The sequence below is a fragment of the Mastigoproctus giganteus genome, chromosome 4 (genome assembly GCF_048544385.1).
Source record: "Mastigoproctus giganteus isolate SK-2022 chromosome 4, ASM4854438v1, whole genome shotgun sequence".
Lineage (NCBI taxonomy): Eukaryota > Metazoa > Arthropoda > Arachnida > Uropygi > Thelyphonidae > Mastigoproctus > Mastigoproctus giganteus.
In genome coordinates, this window is record NC_143578.1 from 143,352,750 (window position 1) to 143,379,255 (window position 26,506).

Consider the following 26,506-nt stretch of genomic DNA (forward strand, 5'->3'; position numbering starts at 1 on the left):
TCCACTGCAGATATTCTGGCTTATGTTATCCATTTATGGACTAATTCAATGGAAAGGTTCGGTGAAACACAAGTAGGCTTTTGATCGTGTTTGGCATAAAGGTCTTCTAAACAAGCTTCCATCTTATGGTTTGCCAACTATTTTTAGTAATTGGTTATCCAGTTTTCTCTCTGATCGCTCACTGAGGGTGATGGTAGATGGCTCTCTGTCTTCTAACTTCTGCACTAATGCCAGTGTCCCCCAAGGTTCAGTTCTTTCCCCCACTCTTTTCCTCTTATTTATCAATGACCTTCTTCCATTGACTGGAAATCCTATCCATAGTTTTGCCGATGAAAGCACATTGCATTCAACTTTCCATTTTGAGAAACCTTGTCCTGCTCAATCAGCTTCAACTTTTCGAAAATCTGCTACCAATTCCTTAAATGCCCACCTTCAGGTAATTCTCCAGTGGGGCAAAGACAACTTAGTTCATTTCAACCCTTCTAAAACTCAGTTTTGTCTTATATCTCGCAAAAAGCATTCGTCTGCTCCTATGCTTATCTTTAGTGACACTCCGATTTCTAGGCAAAATGATATATCTCTTTTGGGGATTACCCTGACTTCTAATCTCTCTTGGCACAAGCACATTACAAATGTTGCTTCCTCTGCATCTAAAAAACTTGGTTTTCTCTTTCGCTCTCGGCGCTACTTTTCTTCCAAACAGCTGCTCACTCTGTATAAATCGCAAATCCGCTCTGCCATGGAATATTGTTCCCACATCTGGGGTGGTGCCCCCAAACCTCTCTCAGGCTTCTTGATTCCATTCAGAAGAGGGCAGTTAGGTTAATTAATGATTCATCTCTAACAGAGTCTCTCCACTCGCTTTCTCATAGACGCACTGTTTCTGCTGCATGCCTCTTCTACAGATACTTCCATGGGCACTGTTCTTCTGAATTGGCTTCTATAATTCCCGCTCTCTCTTTCAAAACAGTCCGAACACGTACCGGCACCAGCCAACATCCATTTACTGTCCAACATCAAACCCACAGAACCAACTTTTCATCTTCCTCATTTATTCATTCAACTGCCGTTTTCTGGAACAACCTTCCTTCATACGTGTTTCCTGAAAATTACAATCTACAGAAGTTCAAGTCCAATGTCAACAAATATCTTCTTTCATCTTCTTAACCTCAAACCCAAGCACGGTACTAAGTACTATAGGTTCTAATACCTCTCGTGTTTGGGGTTCACATAAAAAAAAAAAAAAAAAACAAGGGATGGAAGTCTGTTCCACCAACCAACCAACTACCCGCTGGCTAAAGGCAAATTTCCACACATCTATCCTACATCTGTCTTTCCTCAATTTGAATTTATGCCCTCTCAGGTGATTATTCTGAGCAAGAGGAAGAATCCCATCAGCATTGAGCATGCTCAAACCATTCAAGGCTTTATACACCTCTATCAGATCACCTTGCTGGTGCCTAGTCTCCAGACACTGTAATTTGCAAAACTTAAGCCTTTCTTCGTAAGAGCAACCCTTTGTTCCATTCACTAATCTTGTTGCCCTTCTCTGTACTTGTTCCAGCAGCTCTACATCCTTCTTGAAATGAGGTCTCCAGACCTGTATACAGTACTCAAGGTGTGGCCTGACCATTGCCTTATACAAGGGAATAATCACCTCCTTATCCCTCCTAGAAAAATTTCTGTATATCAGTGACAAGACACCATGAGCTACTCTTGCAGCCCGTCTGCACTGTCAGAGAACTTCATATCTGCCTGCACAACCACCCCCAGGTCCCTTTCATTCTCTACCACTGTCAGTGTAGATACACAGAGTTGATACGTTGCTCTGGGGTTGCTGTTTCCCATATGTAGTACTTTACATTTGTCAATGTTAAACTTCATTTGCCACCTCTCAGCCCATCTGCTCAACCTTTCCAGATCCTGTTGCAGCAGCATAACGTCAGTAGTGTCTTTAACAACCCTGCCAACCTTTGTATCATCTGCAAACTTAAGACATTAAGCTTGATATACCATCATCAATATTATTTATAAATACAGAAAACAATAATGGACCCAACACTGAACCCTGAGGGACTCCACTAATAACATTAGTCCACGATGAGCAGTGTCCACTGATTACCACTCTCCGTCTTCTCCCCCTCAACCACCCATTTATCCATAGCAGCAATTTGCCTCCCATGCCACACTGCTCCAATTTGTGCAGCAGTCTTCCATGTGCAACAGTATCAAAAGCCTTTCTAAGATCCCAGTATATAATATCAAAGTTATTCCCTACATCCAGTTCTTTTGTGACTGCATCATAGTATCCAATGAAATTGGTCAGGCAAGACTTCCGCTTAACAAAATCCTGCTGTGTCCGAGCTATAACTGAAGTCTTGTCTAGATGATTCTGCAGTGCTTCTTTAACCAGTGCCTCCCTTAATTTTCCTGGAACAGAAGTTAAACTCACAGGTCTATAATTACTTGTGTCAGCCTTTGATCCTCCTTTGTGAATTGGGGTCACATTTGCACATCTTCAGTCTATGGGTACTCCCCTGAGTCTAAGGAAGCTCTCATAATTATGGCTAAGGGTTTGCTTATTTCCTTTGCTGCCTCCGCTTTGTTCTCTGCTTTGTGATTCTGGATTTTTTCTCTAGCTTCCATTGCTCACAGGATGTAGAAAAGGCTGCATGGTTTGACTTTGCAGTTTGGCATCACAATTAGTACAATATGTTCCTTTTTATCTGCAGTTTGAGCACACTGAATCTCCCCAGTTGGGAATGTGCAAACTTCTGACACTTGTAGGATGAATAAGATTGGAGATATAACGACAGATGCAGCAGTTTAGGTATCCGGCTATAACGATGAAGAAGGTTTGGTGTAGAAAAAGGAAGAGCGATGCTACAAGTAGAAACAAATTTGCCACCTTTCTTTAGCATTATTTGTCTTGCTTGAGTAACTTTCTGGTTCCTGGAGTTTTTTTCCTCCTCCTTGACATTCAATAGGTCCCATTTGGGGATACTTTAGTAGGGACTTCACCAAATGAAGTTTGAGGAGAGACTCAATGTTTACAGTTGATTGGTTCAACTAATGGTACCAGATTTCATTCTGGTACCATTTTTGGTGATTCGGCTACAGTTTCTAAACACGTTTGTATATAAAATGGAGATAATGTACCAAGTGACTGATTCATTAATGAATGTAGTATAAGGAAAGATGGATATTCCATTTGAGGTACATCTGTTTTCATCCACCTTTATACTACAAAGTAGTATGAAATAATTCACAAAGCGAGTTAGTGAGCATCCACAGTGGCTTAACACACACTGACAGAGATGCTCAGTTGCTTCAACGTATAAACTCTGGACAGGTTATGTTCTTAATGCTCCAGTAGCAATGCGGATGGCTTTCTGTTGAACTGGGTCTAACCATCAAAGTGTGCTGCTTCGAGCAGATGCATACTCTTCGCCCCCATAATCAAATTTAGATTGAACAATTGCAAAATAGAGGCAAAGGAAAGAACAGAGATCTGCTCCCCATTTACTGGATAAGATGGCATGTAGGAGGTTTAGTAACCTTCTGCACTTTGTCCAGAGTTAAACGATACGTGGTAGGGATGTAAACTTCTTAACAAATTCAAGCCCCAAGAATTTTTTCTTGGGTTTGGTTTGCATTGGGTTTTATTGGTGTATTAGTAACTGAGCCAAAACCAAGTCATAAAAGTACACAATTAAATTTCAATGACCTACTTAATTAGGTCCCTATGTCAAAGTATATAATGATAAATGCATAAAAATGTATAAAACAACAATAAAAGCATAAATAAATATGAAAATTTTAGATATGAGTAAAGAGGCTAACTGATTTTAAATAACCAAAAACAGAAGACACAGTCATTATCAAATAAAATCTGACTGAGTGTATAAGGCTCAGCCAGATGATTAAAAGCGGTAAAATATAAAACACACTTGTGTCTATAAGGTGGACATTCAAACAAAATATGACGAATGGTTAAAACAGTGCCACAATTCTTACACACAGGAGAGTCATTTGCCTTCAGCAGAAATGCTTGCATAAGATGACTGTATTCTATGCAGAGGCAAACTAGAATGACTTCCTCTCTGCAGTTCCTGTGCAGACTAGACTGCCAGTGTCGGATTACAGGCTTTATCGGCTTTATCTGATACAGCTTGTTCGTGACCTGCCCATACCAAGGTTGATGCCATTTGGGAGAGTAGTGCAAGGTTTATCACTGCTTGTATTCTGTATAGGGGACTAACAGGCCATGAGTGTTGTAGGATTCTGGTGATTAGGCCTGTCAGTTCAGTCTCACTGATCCCAATGTAGCTCAGAATCCAGCAGAAACAAATGAACATTTGGTAAGAGAATGCTATCTGGGTCAGGAATGGATGAAGATTATACCACATCCCCGATAATGCCTGTAGTATACTTAGAGAGTCAGTATACACCTTTGGGACTTGTGGGTTTTAACGTGATCCAAGGCTAACTCTATAGCATACAACTCAGCTGTATATATGCTCCATTCGTGGGGAATCTTTCCAGATATAGTACTAACTGGAAAGACAGTAGCAGATCCGACAGATAACTCTGACTTCACGCCACCAGTAAAGTAAGGCAAAAAGTCAGAGTATTCAGTTTAGTGGGCAGCACAGAATTGTTGGTACACAGAAATTGAATTGATGGCATTACCACAATTTTTAAAGGAGAAGTCACATGATGGCAAGCGAGCAAGCCAGGTGAAAGTAGTTGCCATCGTGACTGGGCAACACTGTCTACCGTGATGTTGAGCTCTCTGAGCAGCTCTTGGGTATGGATACCAAAGGACAGTTGGCAGTCTGAAGGGTGTTATAGTTTCCCATCGTGGCTTGAAGATGGAAGTCCATGTAGGGTTGTCTGGCAGGAATTTCACTTAAAAAGTATATTTTATTAACATTATTTTGGTGCATCACTATTTTGATGGAATCCACAACAATTCCATTTTTAAAAATTTGAATGCAACTATTAATTAGAATTGTTGGGTCCACTGGTAGCTTTCACAGGGATGATAGCTTGGTTTTCTTAGTCCTAGCTTTATCTTTCTTTGGAAATAAAGAAAGGACGTTGGCCTGTATTCATTCTTCTTCTTCTTCTGTAAAAGAGTTCCAGAACTGATTCATCTGGTAATTTTTTAACCTCTATATCTATTATTGTACTTCCAGTTTTTGTGGATTTTCTTTACCACTTCATTTTCATAGTTGTGGAATAACAGGAAATAATGATTTTGGAGCGGCAACTGATTGTATTTTTTTGGGTGGATTTCTGAAATTTCAATAAACAGTGTGAATGAGAATATATGATCCTCTTGGTGGAATAGTGATGTCCAATTGTACATTGTGGAACAATCGTGTATTGGTCCCGACAGTATTCAGTCCAGAAACTTTCTGGGCATAATGAGGGCTTCCCGCTATTTATTGGTTGTATGCACTTTCTGGCCTCCTGATAGGAGATCTATTCTGTTTTCAATTTTTGAATTTCTTTCTTCCTTCCACCGATGTCATGCTCAAAAGTATGCAGAATATCTCCTTGGCACCACATCAAGCACAGGCCAGGGAGTAATGATAGGCTGTTTGTAAGTTGCCATACTTTTGGCAACTCACAACCACTTCAGGTGGTTTCGAATGAAAATCCTCACTGGGCACTTTAAGTAGTCTTTGTTGATGAAGCTTGGAGGTTGTGGGATCACTCCTTTGAAGATTCCACTCTGATATAACCCATGATGACTTCAAAGTTTTACAGTAGGTTAGAGTTATAGGTAGTACATCCCCCAACCAATGTAGGTTTTAGAATTTTCTGCATATGCTTGGATTTGGAGTTTTCACCAACCTGTCTAATCCTTTCCGGATGAAGAAAGGTGATATTCTCCTGATTGTCTGTTCTCTTGTAGATTGGAGAACAAGAAAAAACAGTGTTACTGATGATGTGTCCTCAGTTTCTGGCTCTTTTTTACAAAGATGTTGTCACTACCATCTATTCAATTAGCTAGAAACCTTGGTGGGCCCCCAAAAGAAAGAGAAGATTTTAAATTACTCATGAGAGCAAAATCTAGAAGTCTTACCATGTACAGGTGCCCACATCTAGGGAACGAATATCTGTATTTCTGTCAACAGTGAAGCCATGAATATTTGGCTTCACAGATGCATCTGACTCTAGCCATTGTTTTCTTAAAATTAAAAAGACTGGTGGTAATGGGATACTTTTGGAATGCCTTATTGTTCCCTCTTTTGACTGCATTTGTTGTTCCACCATATAGTGCCTTCTTTATGATATTTTTCGGATGATCAAGACAGTGTCGCTTTTGCTGCCGTTAATATTTGGTTTACGACATTATTTACAGCAATGTATATAAGCTTTCGTTATATCGATTTTATCGATTTCCTCTCCGAAATAATTTTGATAAATCCTCATAGAAAATATGTTCAAAAACTGAGATAGAGCTTATAAAGTTCTCTCTCTCTCATCACCCTCGGTTTTCAAATATCATAGGTTAATGAGAGAATTATTATTCATGAGGGGACAAATGATATTAAACGTACACAACCGGACCATCTCTTGGAGAAATATAGGACTATGCTGAAGAAATGTCCTGAGTTAGGTCAATGTGTATATATATCTGCAATTCTGCTCAGACACGACAGGAGGGATTATATGCTGAAAGCATTGTGGATTAATGTGAGACTTGGATGAAGTCTGCAGGGCTCTGGGAAAGGGGGGGGGGGATTTTATTAGCATGGCCCACATTTGTAGATAGTAGGAATTTATTTTTTAGCGATGGTATTCATTTGAACAATGGTGGTGCAAGGATTTTTGCCAGTATCATTGAGGACACCCTAAGGGTTCAGGGAAACTACTAGTTAGGGAGAGAAAATTGTATTTAGATCCACATTTATCTGATGATATTGGTCAAGGTAATGTTTGCGCTCATCTTATGAATTCATGTTTGTTACCACAACAGCCAATGTTGATAAGATGTTCTGAGGACAGCAATCTTTCAAATGAGAGGGAAGATATAGTTTGTTTCCATATTTGCTTCTTTCAGCCCTTGGCAGATTAACTGTTCTGCCAAAGTTTCCATTCCCGCCATGGGGAGGCAGGAGCAGTGCCACAAGGTGACCAAGCAGCTGAATTAGTTAGTTAGTTTTAGAAAAAGAAACAGAAAGGTGGCTTTCCTTTCTGGGCCTCTGCCTACTTCTTGTAATACAAAAGAGGTACTCTGATGCACAAATAAAAAAACAGTTGTTTAAACAAAAACTAGAATCTGTTCACTGAATGCTCTTTAGGCCAAATATTCAGGCCAAATTCACCCTAAACATCATTGCAGAAAAATATTGGAATAAGAAGAAACCTCTTTATCTGTGCTTCATCAATTTCAAGCAGGCATTTGACTCAGTAAACAGAGAAAATTTAATGAAGCAACTACAAAAAATCCCACTTGACCATGAAATAATCATGTTTGTAAATAATTTCTACAAAAATACAAGAGCAATAGTAAAATTCAACCTTAAAACAGAGAAATGAGTCATGCAGGGCCCCATATATCTATTTAATATCTACCTAAAAGAACTAATGAAATCAATTAAAGAAAAAAAGAGGCACAATAATAAATGGAAAAAATATAAACCACATAAAATATGCAGATGATATTGTGATTTTAACAGAAACCAAAGAACAACTAAAAGAAATATTAACAAACATCGATAAAGCAAGCAACAATTATGGAATTAATATTAATATAAATAAAACCAAAGTAATGCAAATCGGAAAAAAACATAAAAGACATAAATATCCAAAATCAACAAATAGAACAAGTACAAAAATTTGCATACCTGGGTTCTCTAATAACCGGAAACCTAAGTAACATTGATCAGTACCACGCTTTCTCTGCCTTCGCCCATGATCTCTTCACCAGAAGAAGATCACTGGTACAACATCCTGGGAGGCGCCTCCGTAGCCAGGTGGGAAGGAGCAGCAGTGTGTAGCACACGCTTCTTGATTAGACCGGGGTTCGAGCCCGTCACCACCAAATACGGAGGATGCGGAAAGGTCAGGGAATGACCACCGCATATCCCGGAGCAATATGGCCTTAGTTGCTAATGCTCCTGAAAAACCAAAATAACAATAACAATAACAACATCCTGGAACTGATGCACATTGATCAACACCCTTTTCTCATATACTGAACATCTTCACCTAGATTGTGACCACTTCTAGCTACTGGACTTGACACTCAAGTCGCTTGAATTGTTTCATCTGTGTCTCTCTTGATATGTGATTGTCTTCCCACCCTCTCGAGGGGCCTCTTCTTCGACTTCCGCTTAGGTGAGAGAATTCCCACCCAACCTGTGGAGGATGCCTTCCTTACATCCTCCGTCGCTCTGTCTATACCTCCTTTCCTTTACCCTCTCCAGTACATCCTGAACTCCCTGAACCCTATTATTTTATATATATATATATATATATATATATATATTTTTTTTTTTTTACTTGGTCTCTTTCCAGGAAGCTCAGGTGACCTGGAGGAGACTAGCCAGAGAATTATAGGCAGCCTGGCTACCTCCTAGTGGTGTGTGCGGGCAACGTGGGTTCCCATCAGGGGCCCTGCGGCCAAAAGCCAGGACACCCAACAGAACCCAGCACAATACTTCATTTACAACACAAAAAATTTTTCTGGCTTTCACAGTGATACTGTTTGTCTCCACAGAGTATATATGGCGCAGATGTGGGAAACCACCAGAGGCGCCTTTCCCCCAACACTATGCACACTATATATTAATGTCATCTCTGATCAGTGGATTGGGACCAAGGGATCCATAAGTGGAACGCCTGTTGATATCCATTGTTGCTCCTTTTAGTCCTGGGAGAGTAAGTTTCTTCTCCCTGGTTACCGGCCCTGACAACCTTTGTACCATCTGCAAAGTTGGACATTTAGCCTGATATACCTTCATCAATATCATTAATAAATACACAAAACAACAATGGGCCCAGCACTGAACCCTGGGGTCTCCCCTAATAACATTAGTCCACATGGGATTAAGGGCAGGAACTTGCCCTTAATGCCATACTGTTCCAATTTGTACAGCAGTCTTTCATGTGCAACAGTATCAAAAGCCTTACTGGAATCCAAGTATATGATATCAAAATAATTTTTTTGCATCCAGTTCCTTTGTGACCACATCGTAGAATCCAAACAAATTGTTCAGACAAAACTTCCCTATTACTGTGGCCTTGTCCAGGTGATCCTGCATCACTTCTTTAACCAGTGACTCCATTTTTCCCAGGATAGAAGCTGTACCAACAGGTCTCTAATTGTTTGCATCAACCTTTGAATCCCATTTGTGAATTGGGGATATATTTGCACATCTCCAGTCCATGTGGACTTACCCTGAATCTAAAGATGCTCATGGGCTCACATCTGGTGAGTATGGGCTTGGCACACCCAGGGTCCTGAGCTGGATACCATCATTCTTCTCTTTCTTGGTGATTCTTTCTCTCTCTCTCTCTCTCTCTCTCTCTCTCTCTCTCGGGGTGGTTCAGAAAATTTTTTTTTGTCTGGTGCAGCATAAGCCTCAGGCTTCCTTGTACCATATGGCTAATAATAATAATATTAATAATAAATTAATCACAGATTGAATATCGGATGGACAAACATGAACAAACTCAAAAACATATGGAAGAGCAATACAATCTCAAATAGTCTAAAAATTAAACTATATGAAATTGTCATCATACCCAAAGCAACTTATGGATCAGACAATTGGAGAATAAATAAGAAAGAAAGGTAAAAAATAATGTCATTTGAAATGAGATGTCTAAGGAAAATCAATAACACAAATTGGAGAGAACATAAAACTAATGAACAAGTAAGGAGAGATCTAAATTTTGAATGCAGAATAATAGAGCAGATTTACAAAAAACAACTTCAGTGGTTTGGACATGTGAACTGGATGAAACAACACAGGCTGCCTAATGTAGTACTGACAGGAAGAATTGGAGATAACAGATCACCAGGAAGACCCAAAAGAGAATGGCTCCAATGCCTAAAGGAAAATACAGGCTTTCAGAATTATCAACAAATGATGCAAGATTCCAGAGATTGACAACAATAGAGGACGATATCTAAATAGGGACTCAACACGTGCCAAATGGAAGAGTAGAATGATGATGACGATGATGAATTCTCTTTAGAAAACGTTCTTTCAGAAATGCCCTAGAATCGCTTGGCCACAGAACAGGTGGCATCCGAGGTCTCAATATTTTGTACTATATGTAACATTTTTTTAAAATATATGAAATCTTTTCACTTTAATCCCTTCTTTCTTAAAATTGGTGAGTGTTACAGCAATATGGTTGCCATATTCGAAGTCAGCAAAGTCAAATATACTAGAATCACCTAGAATTTGAACAAATTCTAGGGGATTCTAGGGATTAATTTTTTTTTTTCCGACCAATGTCATTTGTTGATCTATTTTCGAAAGCTGTGTTTTATCCAGTTAGCTTTATAAAATTTCCATCACTTTTTCTGCCATCCTGATGTATAACATCATTTGTTAATATTCTACAGACTACAGGGAGATTATCACTATTAAGTTGATTGGTTAACATTATCCATTCATTGACTAGGTAGAGGACTAGTGAACACATGGACACATCAATGGCAGCAGCTGTTCTTGCACAAAATGGATACATGTTTTTCTTGTTTATCTTGATGGCGAGATCCCTACACGGGATGGTGTCCATCTATATATATCATGATACAATCCGGGGATTGTATCTGAGGCACTAACCCTTCAAGATTTGCATATGCATACTGTTGATTTGATTTGGAGGAAGGTAAAGTAAGACCAGTGTGAATGTAAATTGGACTGACGCTTGCAGTGCAACTGCTTCCAAAGATGTTTTTCAGTTGAATACATTTACAAGAGATACGGAAGTCTATTAGAATAGCTACTCTACCATGTACACCATGGAGGGAAATTGGTTTTGTCTGTATGTACTGTAACAGTTCCCCATTATATTTTTAGTGAGGCTAGGTTCTTGAGGTTGTCACAGACATTCTCTCAGATATGCCAGACAAGCTGTACTTGCTACTGGGAGTTTAAATGCTGATGGAACTGATATTCAGGTGACACTCAAGTCGAGTGGACCCAATTTCAGCAAAGTCCGCACAGCCTGTGGCAGCCAAATCCTCTACTCGCATCTTCACAATGATGGGACTGTTAGTAATCCTGGGTATAACCTCCATGCTCAAGCACACGGTGGGTGACCACCCAGGTGTGAACCAATGTAAGCAGGGGTTGAGGTGTTGAGCCCACACCACACGACATGGAGGAATGCCACCCCTCTGTGTTACCAGGCAGTACTAGGTGGTAGATGACTCTCATCAACTGGTGAAATACCATCACTTTGCTTATTGGAGGCTTGAAGTGGTGGAATCCCTGTTTAGTCTACAGAGCTAAGTTCCGGTCAATCCTTCCCCATCTCTTCTATCATGCAGTATGACTGATGACTTTTGAGGTTATGATGAATATCATGGCGAGATCCAATATTCCTTACATTTCGAGGGTACAGCTCAGAAACGGTGTTCGCAGGCCAGCTGCTAGTTAGGACACTAGACCTAACATATTGGTAACTCTCTAGGGGGCTTCCGGATCAGCTAGTGTATAATCTTGCTATCTCTACTCTGCCAGATAGTAACTGGAGGGAGTCCGAGTAGTGTGTATACAGAGAGCATTGTCGAGGCCATGTTATGTCAAGGATCTGGGTATATTCTTACCATGGGTACGCCATATCCAAAAATTTCATTACTTCATACAGCATGTCCCTCCCACTTTTACTTACTATTTAATACATCATGAATTGTCAAACTAATAGAGTAAGCTTATCTGCGAAAATATCTAAACCTCCCAGACACTTCCTAATTCATTCCACAAATATACGTGGTCTCATTTCTAATCTCAACGATGTCCATTTCCACTTGCAGTCTGCCAAACCCCATGTACTTTTCCTGACAGAATCTCAGTTATCGGTTGATTCAACTACTGCTCATCTCAGTTGCCCAAATTATACGTTGCATGATTCCTTTCGCCTCAAAAGTGATACTTGTGCCTATGTCCGTTCAGACACTTGGTAATTTGGAATTTCCTCTTTTTGATCTTCTCTGGCTTAAAATCTCTCTACCTCATTGTGTCAAATTCATCTGTTGTCTCTACCATTCTCCCAACTCCACTAATCACTTGGAGCTCTTTGACTACTTTCTCTTTGCAACTTGACTTTCTCAAGTCCAACTTTCCTAACAGTGAGGTAATTTTCCTTGATGATTTTATTTAATATTCACAACTATAGCTGGCTTCTGTCCTCTAGTCACAGTGACCCAGCTGGTCAAGATGCTGAGGCTTTTGCAATTACTAATGACTTTGCACAGATTCTTCATTTACTACAAGAATACCTGACAATCCTAACCATACAGCCAACATGCTTGATCTTTTTTCTCACAAACAACCCTTCTAAGTACACAGTCGAAGTTATAGGTCCTTTAGGCACCTCAGATGACAAATTGGTTATTGTCTCTTCTCCAATGGAGACTTTAACTCATGGCTATTCCGAACCTTGTATTGTTTGGCATTACAAGAATGCAAAATGGGATGACCTGCAAGATTTCTTTTCTTCTTTTCCTTGGTTGGATTACTGTTTCAAAACTTCTGATGTCAATGTTTGCTCAGATCGTGTAAGTGAAATTATTCTTGCAGGAATGGAATCCTTTATCCCACACTCCACTTTAAAATCTCATCTTTTATCTAAATCTTGGTTTTCCAATAAATGTGCTAAGGCTGTTCAAGAGAAGAACGTTGCATATCGTAATTGGCCTGTTTCTAATTCTTCAGTTTCATTTTCTGCCTACAAAGCTTGCAACAATTGTAAACTAGTTATTAATCAGTCCGAACTAGAGTTTGTACTTGCTAAGAGTAGAAAACTTGCTTCTTGCCCTAATGTTAGCCAAGCATTCTGGTTTCTTGCCAAAGCTATTGGCAGCAACTATTGCCCATCTCTACTCCCACCTCAGTTCAAACCAGATGGTCCTATTGTCACTTCAGCCAAGGATAAAGCTGACCTGCTAGCATCCCATTTTTCTTCCAACTCATGTATTAATGATCTTGGTAAAACCTCCCACCATTCCCAACACACTCCATTCAATGCCTCCTATGGTCTTCTGTCAAAAGGATGTCAGAAGGATTTTGACGAATGTTGATGCTAAGAAAGCTTCCAGGTCCCAATGGTATTTCTCCACTTGTTCTCAAAACCTGTGCTCCTGAACTTACTCCTGTTCTTTGCCGCCTTTTTTCACTTTCTTATTCCAAAGGTAGTAGTAGAGGCATGTGATGCAAGAAAGCATGTGTATGAGCTTATGCAGCATCAGCAAAAAAAAAAAAAAAAAAAAAAAATTACAAAACAATCCCCTCTAAATGTTTCACCAGTTCCTCCTTAAATTTATTTAACCTATCAACTTCCACAATGCAGATGGAAGTTTGTTCCAGCAATTAACCACCCGCTGGCTAAAGGAAAATTTCCGCACATCTATTCTACATCTGTCCTTCCACAATTTAATTTATGCCCACTTAGGTTCGTAATCTGAACAAGTGGAAGAATCCCAGCAGAATTCAGCGTGCTCAACCCATTCAAGGCCTTATACACCTCAATCAGATCATCTTGCAGGTGTGTAGTCTCAGCTGCTGCAATTTGCAGAACTTATGCCTCTCCAGGTAAGAGGACCAATTCATTCTCCTCACCAATCTTGTTGCCCTTCTCTGTACACGCTCAAGCAAATCTACATGCTTCCTAAAATGAGGCCTAAAGACCTGCACACCGTACTCAATGCAATGCCTGACCATTGCCTTAATGGCAATGGTCAGGCAAAGCAAATTGCAACTAACACGATAGGCACAAGTGAGAACGAAGTAACAAGTTATGAAACTTAATAAGTAGGAATGAATAGAACAATCTGAAAATGTATTTATGTTTTTGATATGATTGAAGATTTCATGGAAGGGGAAACACATTTCACCATAATAAAGTAAAAACCCACAGAATTCCAGTTGTTGGTATTATCGCAAATTCAATAAGATTGTTTTTACCATCCGTGTATAATAGATTGCACTAACAGAAAAGCCTAATAAACAGGGACTGGTAATTGTTTTTATTGTTTTATGGTTGGAAACAATCATAGGGTAATCTCGAGTGCTGGCCTATTCAGTTGACAGCTGCAGCTAGCATTTGTCCTCACATACACCTTACCTCAGTTCTTCACCATGTTTTTTGTGTTTTTACTTGTTTTTTTATTTATTTTTTGTGGTTTTGGATTTACAGAAGATAGCAACAAAAAGAAAGTGTTACCATCTCTATGGAACAAAAACTGGACACAGCTTGTTCGCATTGATAAGGGGGAAAGTTTAAAAAAGATTGCTCTCAATATAGGGGTAGCAAAACAAACTGTGTCCGACTGGAAAAAGAAAATTGGAAAACAAAAATTAAAGATAGCTTCTGGTTAATCTGGCCTTTCACCAATCCGAACCAAGTGTGGACCCATCAAGTCCGGATTAACGAGGTTCTACTGTAAGTCATGAATATCATCGATGTGGGTGCCTCCGTAGCCAGGTGGGCAGGAGCAGCAGTGCGTAGCACACGCTTCTTGATTAGACCGGGGTTCGAGCCCGTGACCACCAAATACGGAGGATGCGGAAAGGTCAGGGAATGACCACCGCATATCCCCGGAGCAATATGGCCTTGGTTGTTAATGCTCCTAAAATCCAAATAACAACAACAACATCATCGATGTGACTTCAGAAACCTTGACCATTCCACTGTATTATTGCACCTATTAAATTCACTTTGTATTTTTATCTCTCTTTCTGCGAAAGGTGATTTTCTTGTATTTTTCATGCTTTTTCTCTTTTTTGGGGAAATAAAGATGCCTTTTCATCTCTTCCTCAACTTGTATTTCTAAAATTGGGTCATCCAGGTCTTCTTGGTTTGTATTTTGTTTCTAGAGTTTTAGCATTAGTGGTTAGGGATAATTAGCATTAGCAAAGGAATTGTATCTGGTGTGCTGATGGCCTGATTGAAAGTGAAAGTTGGTGGTGAAATCGACTTTAGTGTTGAAACTAGCAATGAGTGAACACATTCAGTCCTAGAAATGTTAGGAGGAACTGAAAAATTGATTTGAAACTGCAGTTGTAGTGGTGGCAGTAGTAGTTATTTGTTTATGTCATTGGACAGTTTCTGCATAGGTGTGTGTGTGATACTGTAATTGATCAGACACGACAGTTCAGAAATCCTGCTTTTACTATGTTTTGATCAAAGAGTTCCTGTGTAAATTCATCAGATACACGTAAAAGGTTTGATCCAGTTAGTGCTCCTTTGAGTATTTTAAGGTAGCATGCGATGGATACTTGTATGGGAATTCCTCTAAATTAGCATTAGCATTTGATGCAAGAAATCAAGCTTATGCAGAATCAGCCAAAAAAAAATAATAATAATAAATAAAAATAAATAATAATAAATAAATAAAAATAACCACTTCCACCTCAACCCTCTGTTCATTCGAAATACCTGTCCAGCTGAGCCTTAAACTTATTTAGGCTATCAACTTCCACGACAAGGGATGGAAGTCTGTTCCACCAACCAACAACCCGCTGGCTAAAGGCAAATTTCCTCACGTCTATCCTACATCAGTCTTTCCTCAATTTCTGGAGACTGGTGCCTAGTCTCCAGACTCTGTAATTTGCAAAACTTAAGCCTTTCTTCGTAAGAGCACCCCTTTATTCCATTCACTAATCTTGTTTCCCTTCTCTGTACTCATTCCAGCATCTCTACATCCTTCTTGAAATGAGGCCTCCAGACCTGTATACAGTACTCTAGGTGTGGCCTGACCATTGCCTTATACAAGGGAATAATCACCTCCTTATCCCTGCTAGAAAAATTCCTATATATCATTGACAATACACCATGAGCTACTCTTGCAGCCCGACTGCACTGCTCAGAAAACTTCATATCTGCCTGCACAACCACCCCCAGGTAACTTTCATTCCCTACCACTGTCAGTGTAGTACCACAGAGTTGATACTTTGCTCTGGGGTTGCTGTTTCCCATATGTAGTACTTTACATTTGTCAATGTTAAACTTCATTTGCCACCTCTCAGCCCATCTGCTCAACCTTTCCAGATCCTGTTGCAATAGCATAGTGTCAGTAGTGTCCTTGACAACCCTGCCAACCTTCGTATCGTCTGCAAACTTGGATATTAAGCTTGATATACCATCATCAATATCATTTATAAATACAGAAAACAATAATGGACCCAACACTGAACCCTGAGGGACTCCACTAATAACATTAGTCCACGATGAGCAGTGTCCATTGATTACCACTCTCTGTCTTCTCCCCCTCAACCACCCCTTTATCCATAGCAGCAATTTGCCTCCAATGCCACATTGCTCCAATTTGTGCAGCAGTCTTCCATGTGCAACAGTATCAAAAGCCTTTCTAAGATCCAAGTATATAATATCAAAGTTATTCCCTGCATCCAGTTCTTTTGTGACTGCATCATAGTATCCAATCAAATTGGTCAGGCAAGACTTCCCCTTAACAAAACCATGCTGTGTCCTAGCTATAACTGAAGTCTTGTCTAGATGATCCTGCAGTGCTTCTTTCACCAGTGCCTCCATTAATTTTCCGGGAACAGAAGTTAAACTCACAGGTCTATAATTACTTGTATCAGCCTTTGATCCCCCTTTGTGAATTGGGGTCATATTTGCACATCTCCAGTCCATGGGTACTTTCTCTGAGTGCAAGGAAGCTCTCATAATTATGGTTAAGGGTTTGCTTACTTCCTTTGCTGCCTCATTTAATATAACTGGATAGATCCCATCCACCCCAGGTGCCTTTCTTGTGTTTATCTTCAACAATTTCTCCTCCACTATACTCTCAGTTATTACAAGATTCTTTAGCTTACTGCCAGAGTTGAATACACCTCTGGCATTCCCCTCCCTGAATAACTCCTCATGTGTGAATGTCGATGCAAAATATTCATTTAGTTTGTTAGCTACCTGAGCAGGATCATCAACAGTTGAACTATCGATATCAAGTGGACCAATCTGATTCATCCCCTTCCTTCTAGAGTTTACATAAGTAAAGAACTCTTTGCTGTTTTTCTTTGCATCCCTTGCCAATGATTTCTCGTAATCTGCCTTCTCCTGCCTAACCTCCTTTGTAACTTGGTTACAGATCAACTTGTATCTATCATAGGCTTCTGTGTCATGTGTTAATTTGTATGTCTCCCATGCATGTTTCTTCTCTGCCATATGCCTCATCAATTCATCTGACATCCATTTAGGCCTAAACCTTGAACAATATTTCTTGGTTGGTATGTAAAGCCTAGTAGTTTCCAAGATAAATTCTTTGAATGCTTCCCATTTTGCATTTGCTGTTGGTAACATCATCAGTTGGTCACACTGTATAGAATTTAAATACTGTTTCAGTCCATCGTAAATCCCACTTCAGCACACTGTGATCACTGCAACCTAGTGGTTCATTTACCAGCAGATTCTTAATGCATGAAGAATCACTACTGATAATCAAATCAAGAGTATTACTCCCTCTAGTTGCTTCCTGAACATGCTGATGTAGAAAACAATCATCCAATAAATCCACAAAAGCCTTGCTAGTGTGTGAGTGACCAGCCACCAAATTCCAGTCAATATCTGGGAAATTAAATTTGTCTATTTAAGCAATTGTTCAAAGTGTAGCAGGTTGCCTGATTTTAGTTGGTAAACCATTTTCTGTGAACCAGTAGAATTCTCTAAACATTTCTGGATCAGGAAGTGAGGTCTCACTTCCTATAAACAGGAAGTGAGGCCAGACATTCTAGTCTATATCCTTCTTTTTGCTTTTCAGCATGGGAGAGGCTGTGATCTTCCTGTGCTCTAGAGTGTGATGGATCGATGGGCCAATGAGAGAGAGAGTATAGTCCATATTTGCTCCTTTCAGCCCATGGCAGATTAACCTTTCTGACAAGATTTTTAGAGCCACAGGAAAGCAGCTTGATATGATAAAGTGAAATTAGTAAGAATTAGTGATTACATAGAAAAAAAAAAAAAAAAAAAAATACAGAAAGGTATCTTCCTTCCTTGCTCTTTTCAATTACTTCTTGAAAAAAAAAACAGATCTGGTTATTAAAGTTTTACATTTTTGTAAAACTTTAATACCCAGCCTTTTTTTTTTTTTTTTTTTTTTCTGCCTTTTGGCAGAAAAGTAAAAGAACTAGCAATCATTTTCGGTTAATCTCACTTGAAGCACAGGGAAATTGCTAAATCACATATTGCTTGGCATCCGGAGCTGCCTTTCTTTGCTTTTCTTTTTTCACACTCTTGGCTTTGGGAGGAATACAGAGTGGATGTTCACCAACTGCTCCTCTGGAAGTAGTGTGTAGCTTTTGAGCCCAATTCATGATAAACTTGTGGAGGAACTGTTACTTCTGTCTGAGTCTTGTGCTCCATGGTGGCGGGGAAACATCTAAAAGGGTTTGGAATGTATGGCTTTACTGTGTACCTTGGACACCCAGTTGTTATTGAGTTAGAGGTTGTTGGAGAATTAAAAGTAACGATGAGATTTAAAGTCTCCCCCCCCCCATTAGATAATTCAGAACAGATTTCCTCCTTACTAACAATCAAGAGGTCCCACCCTGAGATGATGCCTCTTTATGTATTTAATGTTTTATGTGGAACCACGATAACTTTGGAACTTGAGTTGTCACAGACATTCTCTCAGATATGCCAGACAAGCTGTACTTGCTACCTGGGAATCTAAAACGCTGATGGAACTGATATTCGGGTGACACTCAAGTCAAGTGGACCCAATTTCGGTGAAGTCCGGACGGTCTGTGACAGCCAAATCCTCTGCTTGCACCTTCACGATGGTGGGACTGTTAGTAATCCTGGGTATAACCTCGATGCACACGTACATGGTGGGTGACCACCCAGGTGTGAACCAACGGAAGCAGGGGTCGAGGTGTGGTGCCCACACCACATGGAGGAACCGCACCCCTCTATGTTACCAGGCAGTACTAGGTGGTAGATGACTCTCATCAACCGGTGAAATACCACCACTTTGCTTATAGGAGGCTTGAAGTGGTGGAAGTCATGTTTAGTCTCTAGAGCTAAGTTCCGGTCAACCCTTCCCTATCTCTTCCATCATGCAGTATGATTGATGACTTTTGAGGTTATGATGAACGTCGTGTGCGAGATCCAATATTCCTTACATTTTGAGGGTACAGCTCAGAAATGGTGTTCGCAGGCCGGCTGCTGGTTAGTACACTGGACCGAACCTATTGGTAACTCTCTAGGAGGCTTCTGTATCAGCTAGTGTATAATCTTGCTACCTCTACTCTGCCAGATAGTGACTGGAGGGAGTCCGAGTAGTTGTATGCGGGGAGCATTGTCGAGGCCACGTTATGTCAAGGATGTGGGGTATATTCTTACCATGGGTATGCCATATCCAAAAATTTCATTATTTCATACAGCATGTCCCACCCACTTTTTCTTACTATTGAATACACCATGAATTGTCAAACTAATAGAGCAAGCTTATCTGCGAAAAGATCTAAACCTCCCAAGCACTTCCTAATTCATTTCACAAATATACGTGGTCTCAATTCTAATCTCAACGATGTCCATTTCCACTTGCAGTCTGCCAAACCCCATGTACTTTTTCTGACAGAATCTCAGTTATCGGTTGATTCAACTACTGCTCATCTCAGATGCCCAAATTATTCGCTGTATGATTCCTTTCACCTCAAAGGTGGTACTTGTACATATGTCCGTTCTGATATTCCCTGTCAGAGACTTGGCAATTTGGAATCTCCTCTCTTTGATCTTCTCTGGCTTAAAATCTCTCTACCCCACTGTGTCAAATTCATCTGTTGTTTCTACCGTTCTCCCAACTCCACTAATCACTTGGAGCTCTTTGACTTCCTCTCTTTGCAACTTGACTTTCTTCAGTCGAACTTTCCTAACAGTGAGGTAAATTTCCTTGGTGATTTTAATGTTCACAACTCCAGCTGGCTTCTGTTTTCTAGTCACACCGACCCAGCAGGTCGAGATGCTGAGGCTTTTGCAATTACTAATGACCTAGCACGGATTGTTCATTTACCTACAAGAATACCAGACAATCCTAATCATACAGCCAATACGCTTGATCTTTTTCTCACAAACAACCCTTCTAAGTACACAGTCGAAGTGAGAGGTCGTTTAGGCACTTCAGATCACAACTTGGTGATTGTCTCTTCCAACGGATCCTTTATCTCATGGCTATTCCCAACCTCGTGTTGTTTGGCATTACAAGAATGAAAAATGATATGACCTGCGAGATTTCTTTTCTTCTTTTCCATGGTCGGATTACTGTTTCAAAACTTCTGATGTCAACATTTGCCCAGATCGTGTCAGTGAAATTATTCTTTTGCAGGATTGAAATCCTTTATCCCACACTCCATCTTAAAATCTCGTCCTTTATCTAAACCTTAGTTTGCCAATAAATGTGCTAAAGGCCGTTCAAGAGAAGAATGTTGCGTAACGTAATTGGCTTGTTTCGAATTCTTCAGTTTCATTTTCTGCTACACCAAAGCTCGCAACAACTGTAAAGCAGTTATTAATCAGTTCAAACTAGAGTTTAAACAGGCTAAGAGCAGAAAACTTGCTTCTTGCCCTAATGGTAACCGAGCATTCTGGTCTCTTGCCAAAGCTACTGGCCGCAACTTTTAACCATCTCTGCACTCACCTCTGTCCAAGCCAGATGGTTCTGTTGTCACTTCAGCCAAGGATAAAGCTGACCTGCTAGCATCCCATTTTTCTTCCAGCTCATGTATTAATGATCTTGGTAAAAACCTCCCACTATTCCCAACATGCTCCATTCAATGCCTCCTGTGGTCTTCCATCAAAAAGATATCAGAAGGATTTTGATGAATCTTGATGCTAAGAAAGCTCCAGGTCCTGATGGTATTTCTCCCCTTGTTCTCAAAACCTGTGCTCCTGAACTTAGTCCTATTCTTTGCCGCCTTTTTTCACTTTCTTATTCCAAAGGTGTTTTTCCTGCAGCTTGGAAATTTGCTCATATCCAGCCAGTTCCTAAAAATGGTGACAAATCTCTCCTATCCAATTATCGGCCCATTTCAATTACTTCTACTCTTTCTAAAGTAATGGAGAAATCAATTAACCGCCAACTCTTAAACTACCTAGAAACCTTCCGTCTGATCAACGATCGCCGGTATGGATTCCGTCAGTGTCGATCCACTGGTGATATTCTGGCTTATGTTACCCATTTATGGACTAACTCAATGGAAAGGTTCGGTGAAACACAAGTAGTTGCTCTTGACATCTCAAAGGCTTTTGATTGTGTTTGGCATAAAGGTCTTCTAAACAAGCTTCCATCTTTTGGTTTGCCAACTGTTTTTAGTAATTCGTTATCCAGTTTTCTCTCCAATTGCTCACTGAGGGTGATGGTTGATGGCTCTCTGTCTTCTAACTTCTCCACTAATGCCGGTGTCCCCCAAGGTTCAGTTCTTTCCCCCACTCTTTTCCTCTTGTATATTAATGACCTTCTTCCATTGACTGGAAATCCTATCCATAGTTTTGCCGATGATAGCACATTGCATTCCACTTTCCATTTTGAGAAACCTTGTCCTGCTCAATCAGCTTCAACTTCTCAAAAATCTGCTACCAATTCCTTAAATGCCCACCTTCAGGTAATTCTGCAGTGGGGCAAAGACAACTTAGGTGATTTCAACCCTTCTAAAACTCAGTCTTGTCTTATATCTCGCAAAAAGGATTCTTCTGCTCCTATGCTTATCTTTAGTGACACTCTGATTTCTAGGCAAAATGATATATCTCTTTTGGGGATTACCCTGACTTCTAATCTCTCTTGGCACAAGCACATTACAAATATTGCTTCCTCTGCATCTAAAACACTTGGTTTTCTCTTTCGTTCTCGGCGTTACTTTTCTTCCAAACAGCTGCTCACTCTGTATAAATCGCAAATCCGGGCCTGGCATGGAATATTGTTCCCACATCTGGGGTGGTGCCCCCAAAACCTCTCTCAGGTTTCTTGATTCCATTCAGAAGAGGGCAGTTATGTTAATTAATGATTCATCTCTAACATAGTCTCTCCACTCGCTTTCTCATAGACGTACTGTTTCTGCTGCATGCCTCTTCTACAGATACTTCCGTGGGCACTGTTCTTCTGAATTGGCTTCTATAATTCCCGCTCTCTCTTTCAAAACAGTCCGAACACGTACCGGCACCAGCCAACATCCATTTACTGTCCAACATCAAACCCACAGAACCAACTTTTCATCTTCCTCATTTATTCATTCAACTGCTGGTTTCTGGAACAACGTTCCTTCATACGTATTTCCTGAAAATTACAATCTACAGAAGTTCAAGTCCAATGTCAACAAATATCTTCTTTCTTCTCTACCTCCAACCCAAGCACGGTACTAAGTACTATAGGTTCTAATACCTCTCGTGTTTGGGGTTAACATAAAAAAAAAAAAAAAAAAAAAAAACTGTTGTTCCTTTGATTGAAGTCATTTGGAGTAGCTGCTCAGGATGTTTGTTACTTTTGGTACCAAATAAAAAATCCCCTTGATGAAGCCTTTCAACTGATTTGGAAGAACCTGCTAATCACACTAATCCCTTTTGCATGAAAAATGGCATTTTATCAATATCTTTCTCGGATGTTCAACAAATGATTAAAAATCTTGGAACAGGGCCCAATACTATGTCAGTTCAGAGTCTGTGTTCTGTATTGACATTATTTATATCATGGTTTAAGTATCCTGATATAAATATCCTGGGGACACAGAATAAATTTCATTATCAGATTTATAATTTGTTTTAGTGCCCCCAACCACCATGGAACCCAATGGGATGATGACTACCCACAAAGAAATAAATGAGCTTGGGATTGAGACACCAGGGCTACTCAGATACAATACCTGTACCTCTGTCAACCAGAATTCTTTCTGTTGGATGAGGTTAGGGGTTAGGGGCATGGCATTGGGATGGTTGACCTCGAAGGCAAGCCCACTAACCAACTGATCCCTGGGACACAGGACTGCCAGTCTTGTCAAAGTGGTATGTTGGTTAGCAATTCCCCTTTCCTAGTTTCCACTGCTCATGCCGACCGGGCTAGCTGAGTGGGTAAAGTACCTGCCCGGCAACCCAAAGGTTGCGGGTTCGATTCCGGCCTCGGGCTTGGATCAAAGTACTGCAAAAACCTTGGGAGGTGCAATATGGCCACAGAAGCCGATGTGCCAACAACTACCAAATCAAAAAAAAAAAAAAAAGGAAAAGTGGAAACTAGGAAAAGGGGATCCTGTGGTTGCAAACGCACCATATTCTTCAGTTACCCTGGAACCTAGGCTGTGAGTATTGGATGCCAGTGATGCTAAGCTCGAGGAACAGTAGCTTCACTGGAAAGTACACTCACTATATACAGGTGTCCATATTGTGGGAGGGGTGGTGGTACAAGGAGAAAGTTTGCTGTAATACATTTATCATTTCAATTTTGACTTTGCAGAAAATATGCATACACAATTCAATATTAATTTCAAAGGTTTAAGTTTTGGAGCAGGAGATGGGGTTACAAACAACACATTCATATGAAATGAACTTAGCATCAGAATGGCTAAAACTGCATAATCCAAGGATATAAAAATTATCACTCACCCTTAGATAATGCATGTTCCTTAAGAATTGCAGACCTCAATCACCAAGACTAACACTCTCTCTCTCTCTTACTTGTTTGAGGTAACTATGGATTTCAACAATTCAAAATAATCTATCATGTGTTACTTTATTTCATGCAGTATGTATGTATGTATGCACAGGGTGATTCTAAATTACCGGGTTTCCATGGCCTATAATTTTCAAACCAGAAACAATAAAATAAAACTGCTTATGCAATATGAAAGTGTAACGCAAAAAGTTTTATTTGGCAATGCTGTCCTCACCACATTGATGTCTGGGAGATATTGATGGCATTACTTCAAAATGGCGACTGTTCAAAAGAAGGCAATGTGCATACTTTGGTTTTTCGAAATAAAGTCCGTTATCACAACACAACGTCATTATAGAACTCAGCATTGAAAAGATTCACCACCTTCAGATAATGCTATCCAACGTTGGTTAAAGCAATTTCAAGAGACTGGTAGTGTTCTGCACCAAAAAGGAGCAGGAAGATGTTGATCGAATCCATGAAGCGTTTTCTTGAAGCCCACAAAAATCAACTAGATGAGCTTCTTTGCAGTTAGGTATACTACAAACGACTATTTGGAGGGTTGTTCATAACTGCCTTCACCTCTATGCCTACAAACTGCAGATGTGCAGGCTTTAAATCCAAACAATAAACCCCGCCGTTTCCAATTTGCCCAAGACATTGTCGAACGTCAAAGATGAAGAAAATTACTTTTGGAGAGGGAGATTTAGTGATGAAGCAACATTTTATGTATCAGGGAGGGTAGATCGTCATAACTGCAGAATATGGGGATCAGAAAAACCTCACAGCATTCGAGAATTCGAAAGAGATAGTTCAAAGGTCAATGTCTGGTGTGCTTTGTCATGTTCAAAAGTTTTGGGGCCCTTTTTCCTTTGCAAAAAAAAACAGTGATAGTGGTGACCTATCTGGACATGCTACAGCTGTATCTGTTACCCCAGTTGGAAAATCATCAGCCAAATGTGGTGTTCCAGCAAGATGGTGCACCACCACATTGGGCTCTTATTGTCCAAGAATTTCTTGACATGCATTTTACTGGGTGTTGGGTTGAGCGTGGTGGAGCGATTTCATGGCCTCCACGCTCACCCAATCTTACACCACATGATTTCTTCCTGTGGGGATACGTGAAGGACATTGTGTACAAGACCCCTGTGACTTCCCTCGATGAACCGAAGTTCAGAATTGTTGCTGCGATCGAAACAATTACACTGCAAATGCTGGAGAACACTTGGAGGGAAATTGAATATAGCTTGGGCATCTTACGTGCTACAAAAGGTGTGCATGTTGAAGTTGTATAGAATTATGCAGTACTGATTCTATAGGTAATAACACTTTATGAGTTACACTTTCATATTCCGTAAGCAGTTTTATTTTGATGTTTCCAGTTTGAAAATTACAGGCCATGGCAACCCCGACAATAATTTAGAATTACCCTGTATGATTACAAAGTCTTAAAAGATAAAAAATGCAAACCTTTCTGGCTACCAACTGTACTGCATCAGGATCAAATGCTTGCAAATTCTGTATTCTAGATAGCACTATTTCCTGCAGCTGTTTATAGGTATATGGATGAAATGTCATGCGGGTCAAACCCTAGAAATAAAAATATATTTATATTTATAAACAAAAATTCAAAAGTGAAATAAATCATCTGAATGCTTTTTTCATGATGTGAAATTTATTCTCTTTCCTCAATGTTTCAATTATAATAGAGATGATCAGGGTCATCAAGAACAAACAATGGTTTTGAATGCCAGTGATTCTGTATGGAATATACTATTCAGCAGTGTATTATTTTATGAAAAGGTTTTATAAAACTTGTTACAGTGTAGCTTGAATTAAAGTGAATTATGACTGCAGATTTAAAGGCAAATGATATCATTTTGCCTTTAAATACGTCTCCTGTAAACAAAAGCAATTTATGCAGGAGAGCCTTGATGTCGTCACTACTTCAACAGAATCCACGACAATTCCATTTTAGGAATTTGAATGCGGCCATTATATAGATTTGCTGGATCTATATGGTGGCTTTTGAAGGGCTGAAAGCTTTGTTTTTTCAGTCCTGGATTTAACTCTATTTGGAAAGAATGGGAATTGGCATGTATCCATTCTTTTCTTTCATAAAGACAGATACGTCCTGTAATTCCTTAACTTCTACATCCATTGTTTCTTGTACTGCAGGTTTAGCACCATGTTTTGAAAGTGGTGGAGCACTAGGATGTATGGATATAGAAGTGGCATCCAACTATGGTTTTTGTTAACTCAATAAATAGCATACAATGGAAGCAACATACTCCCCTGGTGGACTAGCCATGGTGCTCTTCCCTGAAACTTTCTGGGAATATGAAGGCTTGGCACTGTTTACTGGTTGGATGCATTTTTTGACCTTTCCATAGAAGATGTTGAGCTCTATTTTTAGTCTTTAGATTTCTTTCTCATCCTTCCACCACAGGCATGCTCCAGATTATGCAGGGTGATCTCCTGAATAATTTACACAAATCGACTTGGAAGCTGAAAATTCCTTGCTCTTGTGGTCTTTGGCAACACACTGAGCAAAGACAGTAGAGGCATTCCTAGGATATGTGGTGCCTGGGTGCCAATCGCAATTTGGCAGACCCCTTTAAAATTTTTTTCATATGTGTATGTAAGTTT

At 39.9% G+C, this 26,506-nt stretch overlaps 1 protein-coding gene across 1 annotated transcript in view; it reads right to left on the reverse strand.

Annotated features, from left to right (window-relative positions):
- Positions 1-26,506, reverse strand: part of Orc1 (origin recognition complex subunit 1) — a 699,813-nt gene that overhangs the window by 124,399 nt on the left and 548,908 nt on the right. The window contains exon 11 of the mRNA XM_090372377.1: positions 25,328-25,447. Within this exon, the coding sequence (XP_090228503.1) occupies positions 25,328-25,447 (120 nt within the window). The remainder of the gene's footprint in view (positions 1-25,327; positions 25,448-26,506) is intronic.